The 18,306-nt window shown below is 47.3% G+C and overlaps 1 protein-coding gene across 1 annotated transcript; it reads left to right on the top strand.

The window, feature by feature from the left end:
- Positions 1-1,261: 1,261 nt before the first annotated feature.
- LOC146075819 (putative N-acetyltransferase 16) lies at positions 1,262-13,738 on the top strand. The gene is made up of 3 exons (XM_083185454.1): positions 1,262-1,498; positions 9,623-9,847; positions 11,395-13,738. Exons 1-3 carry the CDS (start codon positions 1,331-1,333, stop codon positions 12,112-12,114), a joined length of 1,113 nt encoding a protein of 370 aa, XP_083041580.1. The 5' UTR covers positions 1,262-1,330; the 3' UTR covers positions 12,115-13,738.
- Positions 13,739-18,306: the final 4,568 nt, after the last annotated feature.

Here is an 18,306-nt window from a genome sequence, read left to right as displayed (position 1 = left end):
TCTCACCTGTGTTCATTCATCTCTACCACTGACTACTACATGCAGACTGCTCCTCTGCTTCCCTACATCCCAGCTGTATTGTGCTCTAAGACTTGTTCTGCTGTTTTTGTTACTGTTATGTTCATTCGGGTGTGGGTCGAATTATCGACCGCACTAAGGTCGACATGCAACAAGGTCGACAGGTGTCTAGGTCGACATGGGGAAGGTCGACAGGAGTTTAGGTCGACATGGGTGAAGCTTGCTTCACATTGCAGCTTTGACATGGTATATTGCAGTTTTTTTTTACCATTTTAAAACGGGAACAGCTGCAGTGTGAAAGCTTCATTGTCATTACAGAATACCGGTATTTTGAAACGTGTTAAAAGCAGGATCCTACATGTTTCTGAGCCGTTTCCCCTGCAGTCTGAACAGCTCAGAAATGGTATTTGCTACAAATGATAACCACACAAGGGTGATAGGTTATCTCCCTGCATGATTCCCGCCCACAAGCAGGAAATAAACATTTAAAATTACATTGTATGGCTTTCTATGGGCGTAACGGGTTGAATCTGAAGGTACAAAAATGGTATTGAAACTACAATATACCTTTACAACATGCAATATGAAAGGGGTTTAACTGGCTTTTGACCGTTTTAAGACACGTTTACAAAAACGAGTTGAAAGCAGGTTTTTGCAATGTAAAACCAGATTCAGGTCGTCAGGTCGCGAGGCCAACATGGGTTTTTTCACTGTTTTTTTTTTTTTTTACCCGAATGTCGACACAGTTGACATGGACACAGTTGAAAGTCAACTCGCTGCGCTCGGCACACTATTTTATCCTCCCACCACGTCCTAGTGGATGGTAGGGCATGAAATACCGACTGTCGGCACAAAAAACAGTGAAAAAACCCCATGTCGACCTAAGGCAAATGTCAACCTAGAACCATGTCGACTAAGTCCCATGTCGACCTAGACACCTGTCGACCTTCATCCATGTCGACCTAGTTACGTTTCAACCTAGTGGTGTCGACCTAAGTGGTGTCGACAATCGACCTAGAGGGGTTTATTCCTGTATACCCTGTATTGTTCTTAATATGTACAGTGCTGCCACTGTACCCTATATATAAAATGTAATAATAATACATTAAAGAAAGTTAATTGCTGATTTTTTTGCTGCTATTCTGCCCATTTGTACTGTATTAGTAAATAATTGACATTGACTATAATCAGGTGTGTGTGTGTGTGTTGTTGAGCACATGGTGTGACACATCTTATGAACTTTGGACGATCATGTAGTTTATTTTCTCTTTTCTGCTGCCGCACTCTCAGCAGACACGTATATATCTCCAGCATGTCTTCAGAAGTAACCATCCAGCCGGCCACCGCTGGTGACTATGAGGAGGTGATGTCCATCTCTGGTGGAATATACAAAGGAACTGACTATCTGCCACATAGGTACCATGCATGGCTGAAGGACCCTCGTCGCAGGATGTTTCTGGCCAAATGTGATGGCAAAGTGGTGAGTGTGGCTCAGGAGTAACTGTCACGTGGTCACGTCATCACCGCCACTGAAGTGGAGAAAAGGCAATTAAGAGGGGCAGGCTATATGTATGCTAAAGACAATGTGAGAGGGGGCTGGAGAGCAACAGGGATGGTGGGAAGCTGCTGGAGAGACACAGTTGGTGAGCTGCTGGAGTGACAGAGGCAGAGATGTGTATAGGGGAACTACTGTGGGCATTATGTGTATAAGGGGCACTACTGTGGGCATTATGTGTATAAGGGGCACTACTGTGGCCTTAACAGTGACATAAGTTTGCCCATGTTGCCCGGAGGCAAGATAAATATTGGTGCTCCCCCCCCACCAATTGATAGATAGCAAGAGAGAGGGGGAGCGAGAGAGAGAAAGAGAGGAGGAGAATGAGAGAGATAGGGAATGATAGAGAAATAATGTAAGGGAGAGAGGGGGGAGTCAGGGAAAGTGAGAAAATGAGCAGCCCTCACCTTAGTGACACCGCTGGAGCCGCTGTGCCAGAAGCCACAGGACCTGTCCTGCAGCGAGAGGCCCCTGTGTCTCCAGCGTTCTGTGCCTCTTATCTGTGTGCTGCCTCCCGCCAGCTCCTGCACTGCGGCCTGCCCACCGTGCTGTTCTTGAACCGCCGGTAGGCTGCAGATTCAAATTGTACTGGACAGCCGCTGACAGTACAGCTCTGCAGCGCAGGTGGCTGTGTGTTACTGCCTGCACTGCAAAACATGGCCGCTGGCGATGGGGGCCTTGCTCCCTAAGCCAGCCGGCATTTGAAGGAGTGGATGTGCCCCTTCAGGGCATGGTGCCCTGGCAGCAGAAGCCTCTGTTGCCTCCCAGAGCTCTGCCACTGGATCCTACCATGTATAAGTGGCACTTTGTGGGCATTACGTGTATAAGCAGCACTACTGTGAAAGGGGCACTATTATCATGGGCATTTTGTGTATAAATGGCATTGGTACTGTGGGAATCATGTGTAAGAGGCACTACTACTATGAGAATTGTGTATGAGTGACAGAAGTGTGTGGTATAAGGGGTATTATAATGCCACTGTATAGGTCATTGGTACAACATCATCTAGAGCAGTGGTCTCCAACCTTTTTCGGGGCGGGAGCTACTCGCGACAAAATAAACCGCCCGAAGAGCTACTAAATTAAAATTTTTAAAAAAATCTGCATAATATCCAAAAAAATGCCCTTTACACATTATGCCACACACCGTAATGCCCCTGACACCTTATGCCACACACTGCAATGCCCCAGACACAATATGCCACACACTGCTATGTCCAGTATGTCACAAACATACCTCCCAACACGAGGCAGAGGAGAGGAGACACGAGAGGAGACACGCGCCCAAAATTAGAGGGTTCACCTACTACCGTGGAACTCCTGCGAGGCTACATCCCCCATTTTTTCCAATATGAGGGCATGGTCAGCTCTCTAAGAGCTGTAGCCACATGGGGTGCGGCCATGGAAAATGGAGGTGTGATACACATATGCCCCCAATAGTACAGTGCCAGATACACATGACCCCAATAATGCAGTCCGTGATGCCCAATATACCTATGCCGCATACTGTGATGTCCATTATAAATATGCCCCGCATCGTGATGCTCCATTATACATATGCCACACACCTGGATGCTCATTATACATATGCCACACACATGATGTCCATTATACATATGCCCCACACATGATGCCCATTATACATATGCCCCACACCTGGATGCTCATTATACATATGCCACACACATGATGCCCATTATACATATGCCCATTATACAGTACATATGCCCCACAATGTGACGCTCCATTATGCAAACGTCCCACAGCGTGACACTCCATTAAACATATGCCACACACATGATGCCCATTAAACATATGCCACACACATGATGCTCCATTATACATATGCCACACACATGATGCTCCATTATACATATGCCACACACCGTGATGCTCCATTATACATATGCCACACACCATAATGCTCTATTATACATATGCCACACATGATGCCCATTATACATATGCCACACACATGATGATCCATTATACATATGCCACACACATGATGCCCATTCTACATATGCCCATTCTACCTATGTCCCACAACGTGATGCCCCATTATACATATGCCCCACACATGATGCCCATTATACATATGCCCATTATACATATGCCCAACACATGATGCCCATTATACATATGCCACACACATGATGCCCATTGTACATATGCCCCACACATGATGCCCATTATACATATGCCCCAAACATGATGCCCATTATACATATGTTCGACACATGATGCCCATTATACAGCAGTGAAAGCTGTATGTGGATGGAAGTCACAGGCAAATGCTCTCTGCAGAGTTAAAAAAAAACAGCAAAGTGACAGTTACCAGCTACGGGAGGTGGTGGCGCCAACGGCATGGGGGTGAAGGCGTGTTATCTCCTGCTGGGAAGTCACCTCACGCCGCACGATCGTGGAGCGGCAGGAAGTCACTTTCTGACCTCCTGCCTCCAAGCGAGGAAGCAATACACGCCGGCAGGAGGTCACTATCTTGCGCTTTTGTCCTCCTGCCGCAAAGTGACGCCGCGAGCTACCGCATAGCACCCGGAGAGCTACCCGTCGCTCGCGAGCGACGGGTTGGCGATCCCTGATCTAGAGTATTGTGTTCAGTTCTGGAGGCCATATCTCCAGAAGGATAAAAATACATTAGAGACTGTACAAAGAGTGGCAACTAAAATGGTGCATGGCCTACATCACAAAACGTACCAGGAAAGACTAAAAGATCTTAATATGTATACTTTAGAGCAGAGAAGGGTAATGGGGGACATGATAGAAACTTTCACATATATCAAAGGTTTTAACAAGGTACAGGTGGGAGACATTCTTCACAGGAAGAGGAGCAGCAGAACACGAGGACATGCACTGACACTAGAGGGAGGAAGATTCAGGGGAACTCTGAGGAAGAATTACTTCACAGAAAGAGTAGTGGATAAGTGGAATAGCCTCCCATCAGAGGGGGTAGAGGCAAATACAGTAGTACAATTTAAACATGCTTGGGATAGGCATATTGATATCCTTACAAAAAAATAAGGAACAAATATGGTTTTAGGTAACATGTTTAAAAAGGGGGCAGACAAGATGGGCCAAGATCTGCCGTCAAATTCTATGTTTCTATGTAATACTGTGTAGTGTAATGTGAATAAGTGGCACTACTGCGTGACACAATGTAAAGGAATTGCACTACTGTGTCATAATGCAAAAAAAGGGCACTACATTGGTGTAATATGAATCATGGGCACTAAATGCGGTGCAACATGAATATGATTGTGTGGTGTAATTTGAATGGGGGAGGGGGGGGGGGTAGAATTGTGTGACCCTGCCTCTTCCTTGTTAGTCCACTTACATTGTGTGTGTGTATGGCAGGAAAATGAGTTTCACCACCTCTTCAGGACCACTCAAAGCTCTGTATGTGCAGGGACAAGGCTAGAATTGGGGATTAAGGGCTAGATTCTCAAAGCTTCAAAAGTGATAAAATACAGAGTGATAAACAGCCAGCCAATCAGCTCCTGTCTGACATTTTTCAAACACAGTCTGTGACATGGCAGACAGGAGCTGATTGGCTGGCTGTTTATCACTTTCCATTTTATCACTTTTGAAGCTTAGAGAATCTGGCCCTAGATCTGCAAAGTTACAATTATCCGATACTCTGTCATCCACTACCACTTGGGTCTTACCTACGTGTTCCAGCAATGAAATGTTGAGTGCTGTAGGAGCTTGCATGCGTGAGTTCTGAAACCGCTGGGGGGTGGCTGTGACTGTCCGTTCTGTGGGAGTGATCCGGATGAAACAAGTGTGTCCACACTGCACAGGAGGAGAGTCTCAGGGGCTGCTTGACATCACAAGCAGCTACTGCAGTCTGGAAATTATTGCAGTTATGTAATGTGCAGGGTATGGGAATTATGCACTTAAAATATGTATGTATTTAATTGTAAAAATGCACTTACTTGTATTCCTGGTGGTCTAGGGGACTCGGGAAGCTGGTATGCTTTCCCATCTAGCCTCCTCGGCAGTGGCGTAACTAAGTTTTGGGCGCCCCCCCCCCCCCCCCCCGCCGTTAGAGGGGGGCGCCCCCCCCCGCCAAGCACCCCCAAACCCCCGCCGCCCATGCAACCCCCCCCCCCCCCAATCCCCTGCAGCCTTACCTATCGCGCTGGTCGCGGCGGCTCCGTTCTTCTTCTGCTGAGGACCACCACAAAATGGCCGCCCCCATACAGCAGACAGTTTCAGAGAACTGTGTGCTATATGGGGGCGGCCATTTTGTGGTGGTCCTCAGCAGAAGAACGGAGTCGCCAGGACCAGCGAGATAGGTAAGTCTGCGGGGGATTGGGGGGGTGTAACTATAGCACCGCAGCCCCCGGCGCCCCCACATGCACAGCGCGGTGGCGGGGGCTGCGGTGCTATAGTTACGCCGCTGCTCCTCGGGAAAAGTAACATGGGAAGGTAGAGGAAAATACAGCAAGACTAATAGTTTCAAGGAGCTACAGAGAGCTTCCACCCGGTGCCTGGGGATCTTGTCCTGCCCAATCATGCTATAGATCAGGGGTTCCCAAACGATGGGGTAGATTTATTAAGCTCGGTGAAGTAGTAAAGTGTCTGGTCTTTACCAACGGCCAATCAGCTCCCACCTGTCATTTTTCAAACCAAGCCTGTAACTTCACAGTTAGGAGCTGATTGGCCAGTGATAAAAACCAGCCACATTATCACTTCACCGAGCTTAATAAATCTGCCCCACAGTCTGAGACCCGAGTTTGAGAGCCACTGCTATACAGTAGATGCTTGGATGGGTTCCTTAGCAGATTTCTGGAAAGTAATTTGGGATGAAACCCCCTTCCCCCCCAACTCCAGAAGTTCCTGCACCTGGACGTTGACTGTGACGGCAGGTGGGCCAAGGTGCAGATCAGTTACTATTACCTACTGTTAACAATCTGTTAAAGGTGAGCAAGGGAAAGGCATGCAAGGCATTCAAGTTGATGGGGGGAAAAACACTGGGTCAAACTTCCCTCTGTCATAGGTGCCGATTTATAATTTTGCTGGTGGGTGCTCAAGCCAAAAACATAGGGGAGTGGCTTCATGGGGAAGGGGCGTGGCCACAAAATAATCCCAATTTATATTCACAGTACAGTTGTCTCCAATATTCAAATTATGGTAGCAGTGCCAAGTACATAAATACCCCCACAGTGCCAAATCCATGCAGTAAATGCCCCCACAGTGCCAAATACATAAATGCCCCCACAGTGCCAAGTACATAAATACCCCCACAGTGCCAAATACATAAATGCCCCCACAGTGCAGGTACATAAATGCCCCACAGTGCCACATACATACTGTAAATGCCCCCACAGTGCAGGTACATAAATGCCCCCACAGTACTTGTGCTGGCAATGAGAGGGGGAGTGCGGTGGGACATGGGCGGAAGGGCCGCTACTGAGCTACTCAGTCAGTGTACGCTATGTGCACAGCACTCACAGGCTGGCCTGCCTCACATCCACCTATTACTCTGCGGATGGAATACACTCTTCCCGCCATCCCGGCATACTGTTTCCCAGGTGGCGGGTCCAGCGATGCGGGTGCTACAGCCGCAAATTAGCATGTTATTACAGCGGCCCAGCAGCGGGACTTGGGTCCGTGGGTGCTCATCCATTTCCGTGGGTGCTCGGGCCCTTGAGCACCCACAGAATCTGCACCTATGCCCATTGTGTGTTAGATTAGGATAAAATCCCCCAAAATGAGCCCAGAGGTAGATATACATTCTGTGACATGAAGAAGTGATATTGCTGCTTCGTGCTGTATATCTTTTGTAAAAGGAGAAGAGTTTCTTTAAATCTATTTGAGAAATAAACATCACGCCATTATGGTGACTTCCATCCAGCAGGAATGGGACAAAAGCAATCCCATTCTCGAGTTGTTTTGGGTTGAGTCTAGCATCTGCAAGCGCTGCCCTTGCCAAGCTACCATGTCAACCAGTGGGAAGCATGTTTACACTTACACAGTAGTAGCAAGCAGTTCCAGGGCCAGTGGTAGGACCTGTTGGTGGCAGCAAAATATCCACCTACTGCACACTTCTGGGCTTGAGCGAGTTTGTGATACTTACGCAAGGTCTCCTGTGAAGCCAGGAGCCAGCAGCAGGGACAGAGCTGCCCCTGCTGTGAGGATAGGACATCGCCACCCTGCAGCTGTCGAAGTCGATAGCAGCAGGGGGTGGAAGGGTCAGCACTGCTGATGGTTCATACATTTGCCCTGCATATTGACAGCTATCTTTTATGCTGTGTTCTCATTGCCGCCCCTGCAAAATTCCAGGTTTTTCTTGCCGGATTTTTGGCGGGGCACAGAGCTTCTCAGCTCAACAGACCTCCTTCATACTGCACCTCAGACCCGGGAATTTCCCGTGTCTTCCCCTTTCACATTGCTTTCCATGGTCTGCCTTCCAACAAATGTGTGGAATTTGATTGGGTGTTGGGAAATTTGTACAAATTGCTGTGATTGGCTGGCTGTCACATATCACATGATTACATCCCCCCAATGAACTTGCTTTTTTGCATTTTGTGAGAAAAACCCGGGTCTGTGCTGTTCACACTGCCATACACCCGTCTATTACCCAGGAAAAACCCTGCAAAAAACCTGTGTCTAATTCCCAGGGCATAACACCCGGGGATTTCACAAAGACCCTTTCTCACTGAGACAGGACACAGGAAATTACTGCTTGCCCTGGCAAATACCCGGGTTTTTGCGGCAGTGAGAACGGGGTATCAGATAGCAGTGCCGATATGGTCAGGGGCACATAGCATAGCGTCCTTGTCATTTAACGTGTGCCGGCCTGTTCATACATGGGGGAGAACCCGGAGAAACGATATAAGTGCACATACTGTAACTTGTGCAGCTACACCTTCACCCCCATAGCGCAGCTTCAAACATCTGCTCTAGAGTGGATTTTTCTAGAAGCGCTTGAATAAAATATAATAGTGTGCCGAAGAAATGGTTAAATGAAAATATAAAATGTTTACACTATTTTGAGTGACTGTGTTTAAAGGTGTGGCGTGGATTTCCTTCAATGTAGCCTGAGGGGCTGCTACTCCTCTTGCCCTAACTTTCCCTACCTGGGCCAAGGTGAAAGTCGGGGAGTCCGTTCTCAGAAGACCTGGATGTCAGCTGCCCGTCCCACTTTGGTTGATGTAATGTGTGGGAGGCTTCTGCTTCGCTGCCTGTCCCGCTACGCTTCTATCGCGGCCGCCGCTGTTTGATGTATTCCGCTTCGCCCGACCGATGACATCCTACGGGGTCTTGTTTGGCTGCCGTCTGTAGTCTTCTGGTGTAGGATCCACGCTCACCAGCCACCAACACATTTCATGTATATATAATATAATACACAAAAAGCGTTGGTGGCTGGTGTAAACATTTTACATTTTAATTTAACCATTTCTTTGGCAAGAAATAAAGTTTGGCACACTGTTTTATTTTTTTCAAGCGCTCCTAGAAAAATCCATTACCATTTATCACTGCTTAAATATAGGAGCTGCTCATTATATATTACAGTCTGGTTATATACACACATTATAACATCTGCTCTAGAGTCCCTATATAATGGTCGGACTTGTCAACAGATATCAGGAGAAGCTTTACCCTAACTGCACCCCCACCCTCCCCTAAATGCCGAACCGTAATCCCAGTATTAATTGTTGAGAATTCTGTCATTTACAGTACATATACAACTCATAGACAGATGACCAATAGACACTGTTGTGTGGGCTTTGCGTTGTTTTATTGTCTATTTCTTTTTATTCATGTCTCACTCAAGTTACTTGTGCAGCAGATGGTCATGTGACACCTTTTTATTATAAGCCAATTAAAAACGTAGTTTTAAACATACAAAGTCATAGTTTAGTACTGTATATGGGTAATCATCTTGTATTACACATCATTTAACTAGAGGTCCCCAGGTGCACCATACAACAGCCACATCTGTTTCTGTGCTGGATTTATTATATGACTGATATATTATATTGTGGGTATACAGTATATGTCTCATTGAGGTCTCTCCTCTCAGGTTGGGTTTGAGTCGTTCTTGCTGGTGGACGGTGGAGTTACGGCGGTGGTGGAAGGTCTTCGGGTAGCGCCCTGGATGAGAGGACAAGGGGTGGCTGGCATCCTTCAGAATTATTGCATAGACACCCTACGCTCTGAACACCCTGAGGTTACAAAAGTCAGTCTGACCCGGTCTGAGAACCCTCCGCCCTCCATGTTGAAGAAGTACTCCATAATAAACTGCAAGGTTGGTTTGTAGGACCTCATCTTACTTCGGGGGTTATTTTGGTTCACTCTTTCTGACAAATTCCTTCTTAGATGGACAAAACCATGTGCACTGCAGGTGGGGCAGATGTAAAATGTGCAGAGAGAGTTAGATTTGGGTGGGGTTTTACTTCAAAGTGAGATCTATATTGCAGTGTAAAAATAAAGCAGTCAGTATTTTCCCTGCACAGAAACAAAATTACTCACCCACATCAAATCTCTCTACACATTTTACATCTGCCCCCCTGCAGTGCACATGGTTTTGTCCATCTAAGAAGGAATTTGTCAGAAGGAGTGAACCAAAATAACCACCGTACCTTTCATTTTCCTACCTCTGTTTTCTAAGTACCCAATTTTTCAAGATGTTGACCGTAGCATAAGATTCTAGAATTCATTTTTTTGGTTCGCTGGGATACGTATACGCATCCTTGCGAAATAACTTACCCCGCCGTGTGTTCCTTCGCACTGGCTGCGAATGGATTTTTTGCATATACATACATTCACAACATGCAGGGGAACACCCACATCATTGGCTGGTCGCCAACCATCGCATGATGTGGAACATACACCCATATGTCTGAGGCACCCTCACAGCTGCCCACCCCCATCGGCTACGTCAAAGCCTCATTAGCATGAGATCACCCAGCGTTGCGAATTGACCTGAATAAGTTCCTATAAGTAGAATCTGGTCGGTTAATGAATGAAATTAAACACAACATTTGTTATTTTCCTCTGTAAGAATCAGATGGGAACCTTCTTTCCTATTGTCCTATTGTAGGTCCAATGGCATTATCAATAAGGTAACATGACTTGATGGCCACATCTTTATATAATACAGGCACAGGGTTAATGGTTTAAGCCACCTGGAAGGGTCAGTTGCTCCATTCCACCTTCACCACCAGCTAGACATCTGTCTTCTGGCAGATGCATCTGAACCCAAGTCTATTGACGGACTTTGGGAATGTGGCTCATGGTTGAACGCTCTTCCCCACCCCCATTCTGCATCTTCAGTTGTATAGAGTTGTATGTGAGGACATGTAGAGAAGTTGCCCTATAGCAATCAATACGCTGCTAGTTATCATTTTATGGAATTAATCTGATAGAAGAAGATCGATTGTTAGGGATGACATCTCCACTTGTCCTCTTTAGAATGTTTGATACATCGCCCTTTCATTCTTCTGATCGAACTTGCGTAAGGCAGGCCATATCAGGCCTTGGAGAAAGATACATTGGAGAAGTTGCCCAGAGCAACCAATAAGCTTCTAACTGTCATCTCATAGACTATGCTAGATAAATACCAAAAGCTGAGTGGTTGATATGGGCAACTTCTCTGCTTCCTCTTTCTCCGAGGCTTCATACATCTCCCCCACAGTGTTCTACAAGTTGCCCTGTTCCCACATCAGAAAACTCACCCTTCCCTTCTGTGTCATAGCCCTCCTCTATTATGTTTTTTTAATTGTAGTGTGTTCCTTTGTGTTTATACTTTTATCACTTTTTGAGCATACTCTTATATTCTGGCTTCCCCATTAGGCTGTCATATTGGTGCACCTTCCGTCTGACCAGGTTGAAGAAGGGCTCAAGTTGCTGGAGAGTCGAGTGGACGATTCAGAAAGGTCCATAAACCACTCTGTTCTTGGAGCTACTGAGGTACTGAAACTCTTTGAGGGGACAAAGCTAGAAGAAGAGCTTCTTCCTGGTGGAAGACTGGTTCAGGGTTGGCTTCCTCTGACCACCCATAGAGCCAATCTGGAGCTACTTCTAGAACGGAAGATTGTTTGTCTCTATTCACACCAATCTGATACAGGGGATTTCGTAGCAGCCTCCTCTACAACTAAAGACACAAGCAGATGCCAACCTGGCCATGAGCACAGTGCAATCACCGCATCTACCATCACATCATCTGTTTCCACTTCTACTACTCCATCCCTTCACCTTGCTGCTTCTCCTCTCTCATCAATAAATACGTCTTCCCCTCGGTTCCTCAGCCTTGGAACCCCTCCATACCCAATTCCATTTGCAAAGGGTGCCCACCGCTTGGACATTGACATGTTTGGATATAACCCAATATGTGCCAAGATTCATGTACTAAAACAACTGAAGATGGGGATACAGGCTGTGCCCACAGGGGGCGATATAATTTTCCTTATGTTTGCAGAGGAGAATCTTCGGGCTGCACTCAACGACTTCTGCGAAGGGTTAACTCCATTCATTTTAGTAAGAGAACAGATGGTTCTAGATATGAAAATCTAGGTGGTTATGATGTCAGTCTGTGAATACCAAGACTCTATTGTCATTGGGGCTGCCCAGGAATACTTTGGATAGCTGCCAGGCGTATAGCGGCTCACAAGGTGCTGGCCTGAATAGACAGTAAACCCCTGTACTGGAGACTGTTAATATCCAGGACGTGTATTCTGTTTTATATCCCACTATGATTGCCCTTGTATTGTTGAACCATCATAAGATTAAGAAAATACAATATATATATAATCTTTATTATTTCATCAATAACCATACCGCGATCAAATTGTCTGTTACATAAGATTTATTGATGATTTACTCTTACTGTGGTCGGGGGGAGAGGAATGGATGCCCTGAGTAACATCTTGGACAATGATTATTTGACACAAAGTGACATACAGATGGAGCGCCTCTCATTGTTGCGGGTCCTGGCAATTCTATCACCAACCACCAGGACCCGCCATCAGATGGAAGGGGGCGTGCGTGCATGAGATGCTCACACGCCCTGTTCCGTCTGAGCTCTCTGCCGCCTTCCCGTTGCCTTCCCGCCGCTCCCCCGTAGCTCCCTGCACCCCCCTAACCCCGCCCATCTCCCTGAAGCGGAGACGGGCAGGGAAAGCGCTCCGCGCCGCCTTGTTCACGGGGATGCACGTGCGCGTGAGACGCACGCGCGTCCCTGTCAGATGGAGCGCCTCTCCACCAGTTCTTGCCAGCGCAGGGAATCCGGCGATTCCCGTCGCTGACTGAGAGGTGCTCCATCGGTCTCATGTGTTAATCAATTTGCAACAATTATCAACAAATCAAATTGAGAAATTAAGAAGCTATGGCCAGTTATTATTATATATTATTATCCTATATTTATTTGGCGCCACAAGGGTTCCGCAGCGCCCAGTTACAGAGTACACATAATCAAAACAGGAAAACAGTGACTTACAGTTGAAGACAATACAGGACAAGTACAGGGTAAATGATTATAGGAACATCAGTATCCAGGTGGCAGCAGACAGCGGGCTTTGGTGCAGTCGAAGACTACTGAAGTAAGAAAGGATAAGCACAAGAGGTAGGAGGTCCCTTCTCGTGAGAGCTTACATTCTAAAGAGGGGCAGACAGACAGGGGGGACACTGGGCGAGGAACAGAAGGTTAGAAGGACAGTTTGCTGGGTTTGGTGAAGAAGTGGGTCTTAAGAGCCTGTTTGAAGTTCTGTATAGAAGTGGAGAGTCTGAGGGGGAGAGGTAGAGAATTCCAGTGTAAGGGAGCAGCACGTGAAAAATCTTGGAGGTAGGAGCGAGAGGAGGGAATAAGTTGGCAGAAGAGGCGGCGGGTGTTAGCAGAGCGAAGGGGACGAGTAGGAGTCTAATGGGATATAAGGTCAGAGATGTAAGTGGGAGTGGAGTGGGTGATCGCTTTGTAAGCGAGTGTGAGAAGTTTGAATTGAATTCTGAAATGGAAGGGAAGCCTCAGAGGCATTGCAACTAGCGTGCAGCAGAGACATGGCTACAGGTGTGTTCCTTGATGAGGGGGCGGGTACCTGACGGTGATTGGATGGATATATGTGTGCACTTGTATTATGACGTTGTCCCTGACAACGGGGGTTTCTGCCCGAAATATATGTCGAAATAAAGCTTATTGCTGATTTCACCAGAATACAAGACTCCTGAGGGCCGCTTTTTACGTGGGGATATCTCCAACTTATATAGTCAAGGAGAGCACTGGTGCGGGGAAATCACCTACTGTTTGTTGGTGAGCGCCGCAGAAGTCGACAGTCAAAAGGTCGACATGGGGTTTATCACTGTTTTATGAGCCGACAGGTGGTAGTTCATGCCCTACCATCCACTAGGGCGTGGTGGGAGAATAAAATAGTGTGCCGAGCCCAGCAAGGCACCGTGCCCGAAGCACTGCGAGTGAAGCGAGGGGATGCAGTGCACTGGAAACTGTGTACATGTCGACTGTATCAACATTTGGGTAAAAAAAAAAAAAACAGTGAAAAAGCCCATGTCAACCTTTTGTCGACCTAATGCCTGTGTCGACCTATTAGGGTGGGGTTTTACTTCAAAGTGATACCTATATTGCAGTGTAAAAATAAAGCAGTCAGTATTTTCCCTGCACAGAAACAAAATAACTCACTCAAATCTAATTCTCTCTGCACATGTTACATCTGCCCCACCTGCAGTGCACATGGTTTTGTCCATCTAAGAAGGATTTTGTCAGAAAGAGTGAACTAGAATAAGGCCCAAAGAGACATTCAGAACTGTTACAAGGTTTCTCTGGACACCCTATGCAAGGCTTCAACCTATTGTCCCTTCTATCTCCACACTTGCATCTTATGAAAGGAAATAACTCTAACCTACTCTTGCCTGTCTGGCAAAGCAGCATTCCATTTGCATTTACGGTAAGGCCCTTATTCAGGTTCACTCGCAAAAGCAAATTCCTTCTCAAATGGACAAAACCATGTGCACTGCAGATGGGGCAGATGTAACATGTGGCGAGAGAGTTAAATTTGAGTTAGTTTATGTTATGCATTGCACTTAATAAACTCACCCAAATCAAACTCTCTCTACACATGTTACATCTACCCCACCTGCAATGCACATGGTTTTGTCCATTTGAGAAGGAATTTGCCCTTGCGAGTGAACCAGAATAAGGGCCTAAATGTCTGATGCAGAAAGCTGTCCAGTGTTCACTGCTTCCCAAATGCCCACATAGGATTTCTAGAGCTGTGTGTGCAAAACACTGGCCAACATACACCAAAGTCACACACATGGTACACAATGCTGCCATGCGTCCAGCTGTCCATAATACCCACCAGCTTTTCTCTCACATAAACCCCCTTCCCCCACTGCAAACCCTATTCTTATCTATTCTTCATTTATCGCTTCCAAATACACAGGCGATGATCTCCAAACAGGGTTCAGCAAACTTTGCCCTGACCCCCGGGGCTCATCCACATGGTACTGAGGCTCAGTCACTGGAGGCGGCTGTCCTTGCTGTTCTGTCAGTGTAGCCACCAAGCCTGCAGCCTCCCGGCACAATCCTGGTTACATACTGTGCTAACACTGCTTGGAATGAAAGCCTCTGCTAATGGCTGCACATAGTGCACCGGGGGGAGTGTGGGGGCTAAGTGGCACCCTCCGAACCTAGGCGCTCTAGGTAGCTGCATGAACCTGCTTAATGGTAGCACCAGGCCTGCAGGAATGTCATTAGCTGAACCATTTTTAAACTTACCATCCATTAACACCCCAGATGATAGCGTACACCTATCAATCGCGTGCAACGTGGAGGAGTAAGAAGTTAGCTGAACCCAATGAGAACCTACAGTGACAGAGGAAGAGAAGGTCAAACACAGCAGAACACGTCTGACATTGTGAATCACCTCGTTTTTGGATTACAGTCATTTTTTCTTATTTCAGGCTGTTTGTGTCCTTTGGTTTAGCAGTTCAGAGGCGTAAATGTGACCCGTCTCTGTACAGTCAGAGTGGTGAGCACAAACATGTCCGCTGTTTGTTTAGCTAAATACAGTAATTCTCTCTCTTTCCGTGTAAGGTTCGTTACTCAGTCCCGGCAGCTGCACCGAGACTCCGGCTTTCTGCGATCAAGGGTTGATGCTTAGGGTGGGATGTACTAAGAGGAAAATGTTCTAATACCCGGACGCCGCGTCATTGCGGGGCAGGGTATCGCCACCTTTGGGTGGCGATAGTGCTATAGAAGCCTATGGGCTTCTATCGCCGATGGCCGCCCGTTGCTTACTCCTACCCCCTTAAAACCCGCACAGTGCCGGGATGTGACGGAGACAAACACCCCCCCCCCACCCGCACACCACATCACAGGTTTCGCGATGGGCCTCCGTCACCGCACTGCGATGCTAGCCGCATATGATAATACATATGCACTAGCATCGCCATAATGGTTTTAAATATTAAACTATTACAGCAGCGGTGGTATCTTCGCAATGTCAGCGGTGGCGGTGCGGTGTGCAGCTCTTGGTTGAGGTATTTTTCAGGAAAAATACTCTCATATGGATGTGGGGCAGTGTTTTTTTTGCACGCTCTATCCCTGTATGTGATCATTGGTACATCCGTGTGATGTAGTCAATTATCTTATTGCGGTTTGGGCCGATATCACATCTGAGGATAATAAAACATTCAATCCCGGGCAAATTTTTTGGCAGACAAAAATTTGCACATTTTCACCCGTTTTATGGGTGCAAATTCGATTCCAGCATTTGCGAAAACCAGATCGCCAAAATGTCCACAAATTCACGCGGCTTTGGCGAATTCGCAGCCATTTTTGCCCATTCCAATTCGCTCCCCCCACAATTCGCTCCCCCCACAAAATGGAATAGCATTGGTGAACAGGGACTCGAAAACGGGCGAATATTAATCGTTATTATTTGCTGATTTTTTTTCACCTGGCCAGGAAATTCAGCCAGGATTGAATAAAACCCACTAAGGGTTCAATTCACTAAGATGGGAGTCCTGTTGTTGCCTATAGCAACCAATAAGATTATATCTATATCTTCTAGAAAGTGCTAAATAAATAAGAAGTATAATCAGAACTTCAATAGAACTCCCATATTACTCAACGTTCAAAGTGAACATCCAGGTGGGCCAAGAGGGAAGGAATGGGTACTGATTAATTACCAGGCCCACACTTGTTTAGTACGCTATGTCTGCTCAGCGGTGTACAGTGACCCCCAGCAAATTATTAATTACATATGCATACTACAGAATTTACTAATCTGTGACTACAGGTTGGACTCCAGTAACAGGCTGTCAGTCTCCTCTCTCTGCCACCTGCTGCACAGCAGAGAACAAGCCAGGTGTACCACAACTGTTATACGTTGCAGAAGGTGGTACACTCTCAGCATGGGCACGTACACAGATTGGCGATCTCGGGGGGAGGTGGACAGTTCTTTAAACAGGGTGGCTGTGCTTTTTGCAATGACATCGGTTGCATCACCCAAGTTATCTTGCCATTCCCAAACTGACTCCCTGGAAGTTGGGGTGTGCGCAAACAGGTCCTCTGGTATAGGGAACAGGCTGGCATTGAGTGATGCCACCAATGAGGATGTGGGAAGAGATCTCTAGGTCTGACAGCAGGGTCCGGGCAGGGGGTGGGCAGCCGCAGCTGGGAGCTTGTAGCGGTATTCGGCTGGTGGTGGGGCAGGAAGCGCTGCTGAATTTGAAAACATATTTTGAAAAGACTGACCGGAAGCTGATTGGCTGAATTCTCTCAGCGTCCAGCTAGTATTTAAAAAAAAAATTTTGTTCAATTCAGCAGCGCTTCTCATCCCACCAAATACCGCTACAAGCTCCCAACCTCCGCTGCCCACCCCCTGCCGCACGGACCCCGCTGCACTGCCCATGGACCACGCTGACCGGACCCTGCTGCTGCACATAGGTGTGCGCTAATGGTGCTTCACTGCTGGAAAACACCTACGGATCGGACCGACACTGATGGGTCCGATCCGATAGATTTAATGTGCAGCCCATCCAACCTCCTCACTCCAACCCGATGTGCAAGGGACTGCGCAATGGGTCAGAGGGGATGTCAAACACATCCGATTTGGCCCAATTTTTCAAGTCAAGACAAGTGTATGGACACCTTTAGATCAGGCTTGGTACCTTAGGGCAGAACAGGCTGCCTAAGCCAGAGCATAGTTACATTGTTGTGTTTGCAGTAGAAGCTGATGACTAGCTGTCTCAAGTTTGGTTGCAGTTTGTGTCTAGTAGCCTATGAAGGAGAAGTGGGGCGTGAGCTTAGGGGGCAGCGCCGCGGAGGGAATCGCCAGCAAAAGCCTGCAGAAGCCTATGGGCTTCTTACCGCAGTGCTGTGTGAGGGATCCGTCACAGATCCCTCCCAGCATGCCCTGCGGTCGGCACCACGCTCTGCAAATGCGCAGATGGACTCCCGGGTCACAGACCCGGAGGTCCAGCACCGGCACCGCATCGCAAGGGACAGCTCTTATTGCAAGAGCTGTCCCTTGCGTTAATGATCGCATATGTAAGAGCTGCGGATGTTAGAACTTCCCGCCCTATGAGAGGGGTTTATAGGCAGGATCCTGCATGAGCTACCAGATAAGTACAATGTCTGTATCAGTTTGGGCCTGTACTCCTGTCCAACTTCACTCCATTGTGTCTGTGCACCTTCTCCTGCAGCTCACCCCACTGCTTGCATACCATGCCCCAGCCCTGTGCCCACCTTCC

This window comes from Crinia signifera, chromosome 4 (assembly GCF_055691185.1).
Source record: "Crinia signifera chromosome 4, ASM5569118v1, whole genome shotgun sequence".
In the NCBI taxonomy this organism is placed as follows: domain Eukaryota; kingdom Metazoa; phylum Chordata; class Amphibia; order Anura; family Myobatrachidae; genus Crinia; species Crinia signifera.
This window is presented reverse-complemented; position numbering and strand designations above follow the sequence as displayed.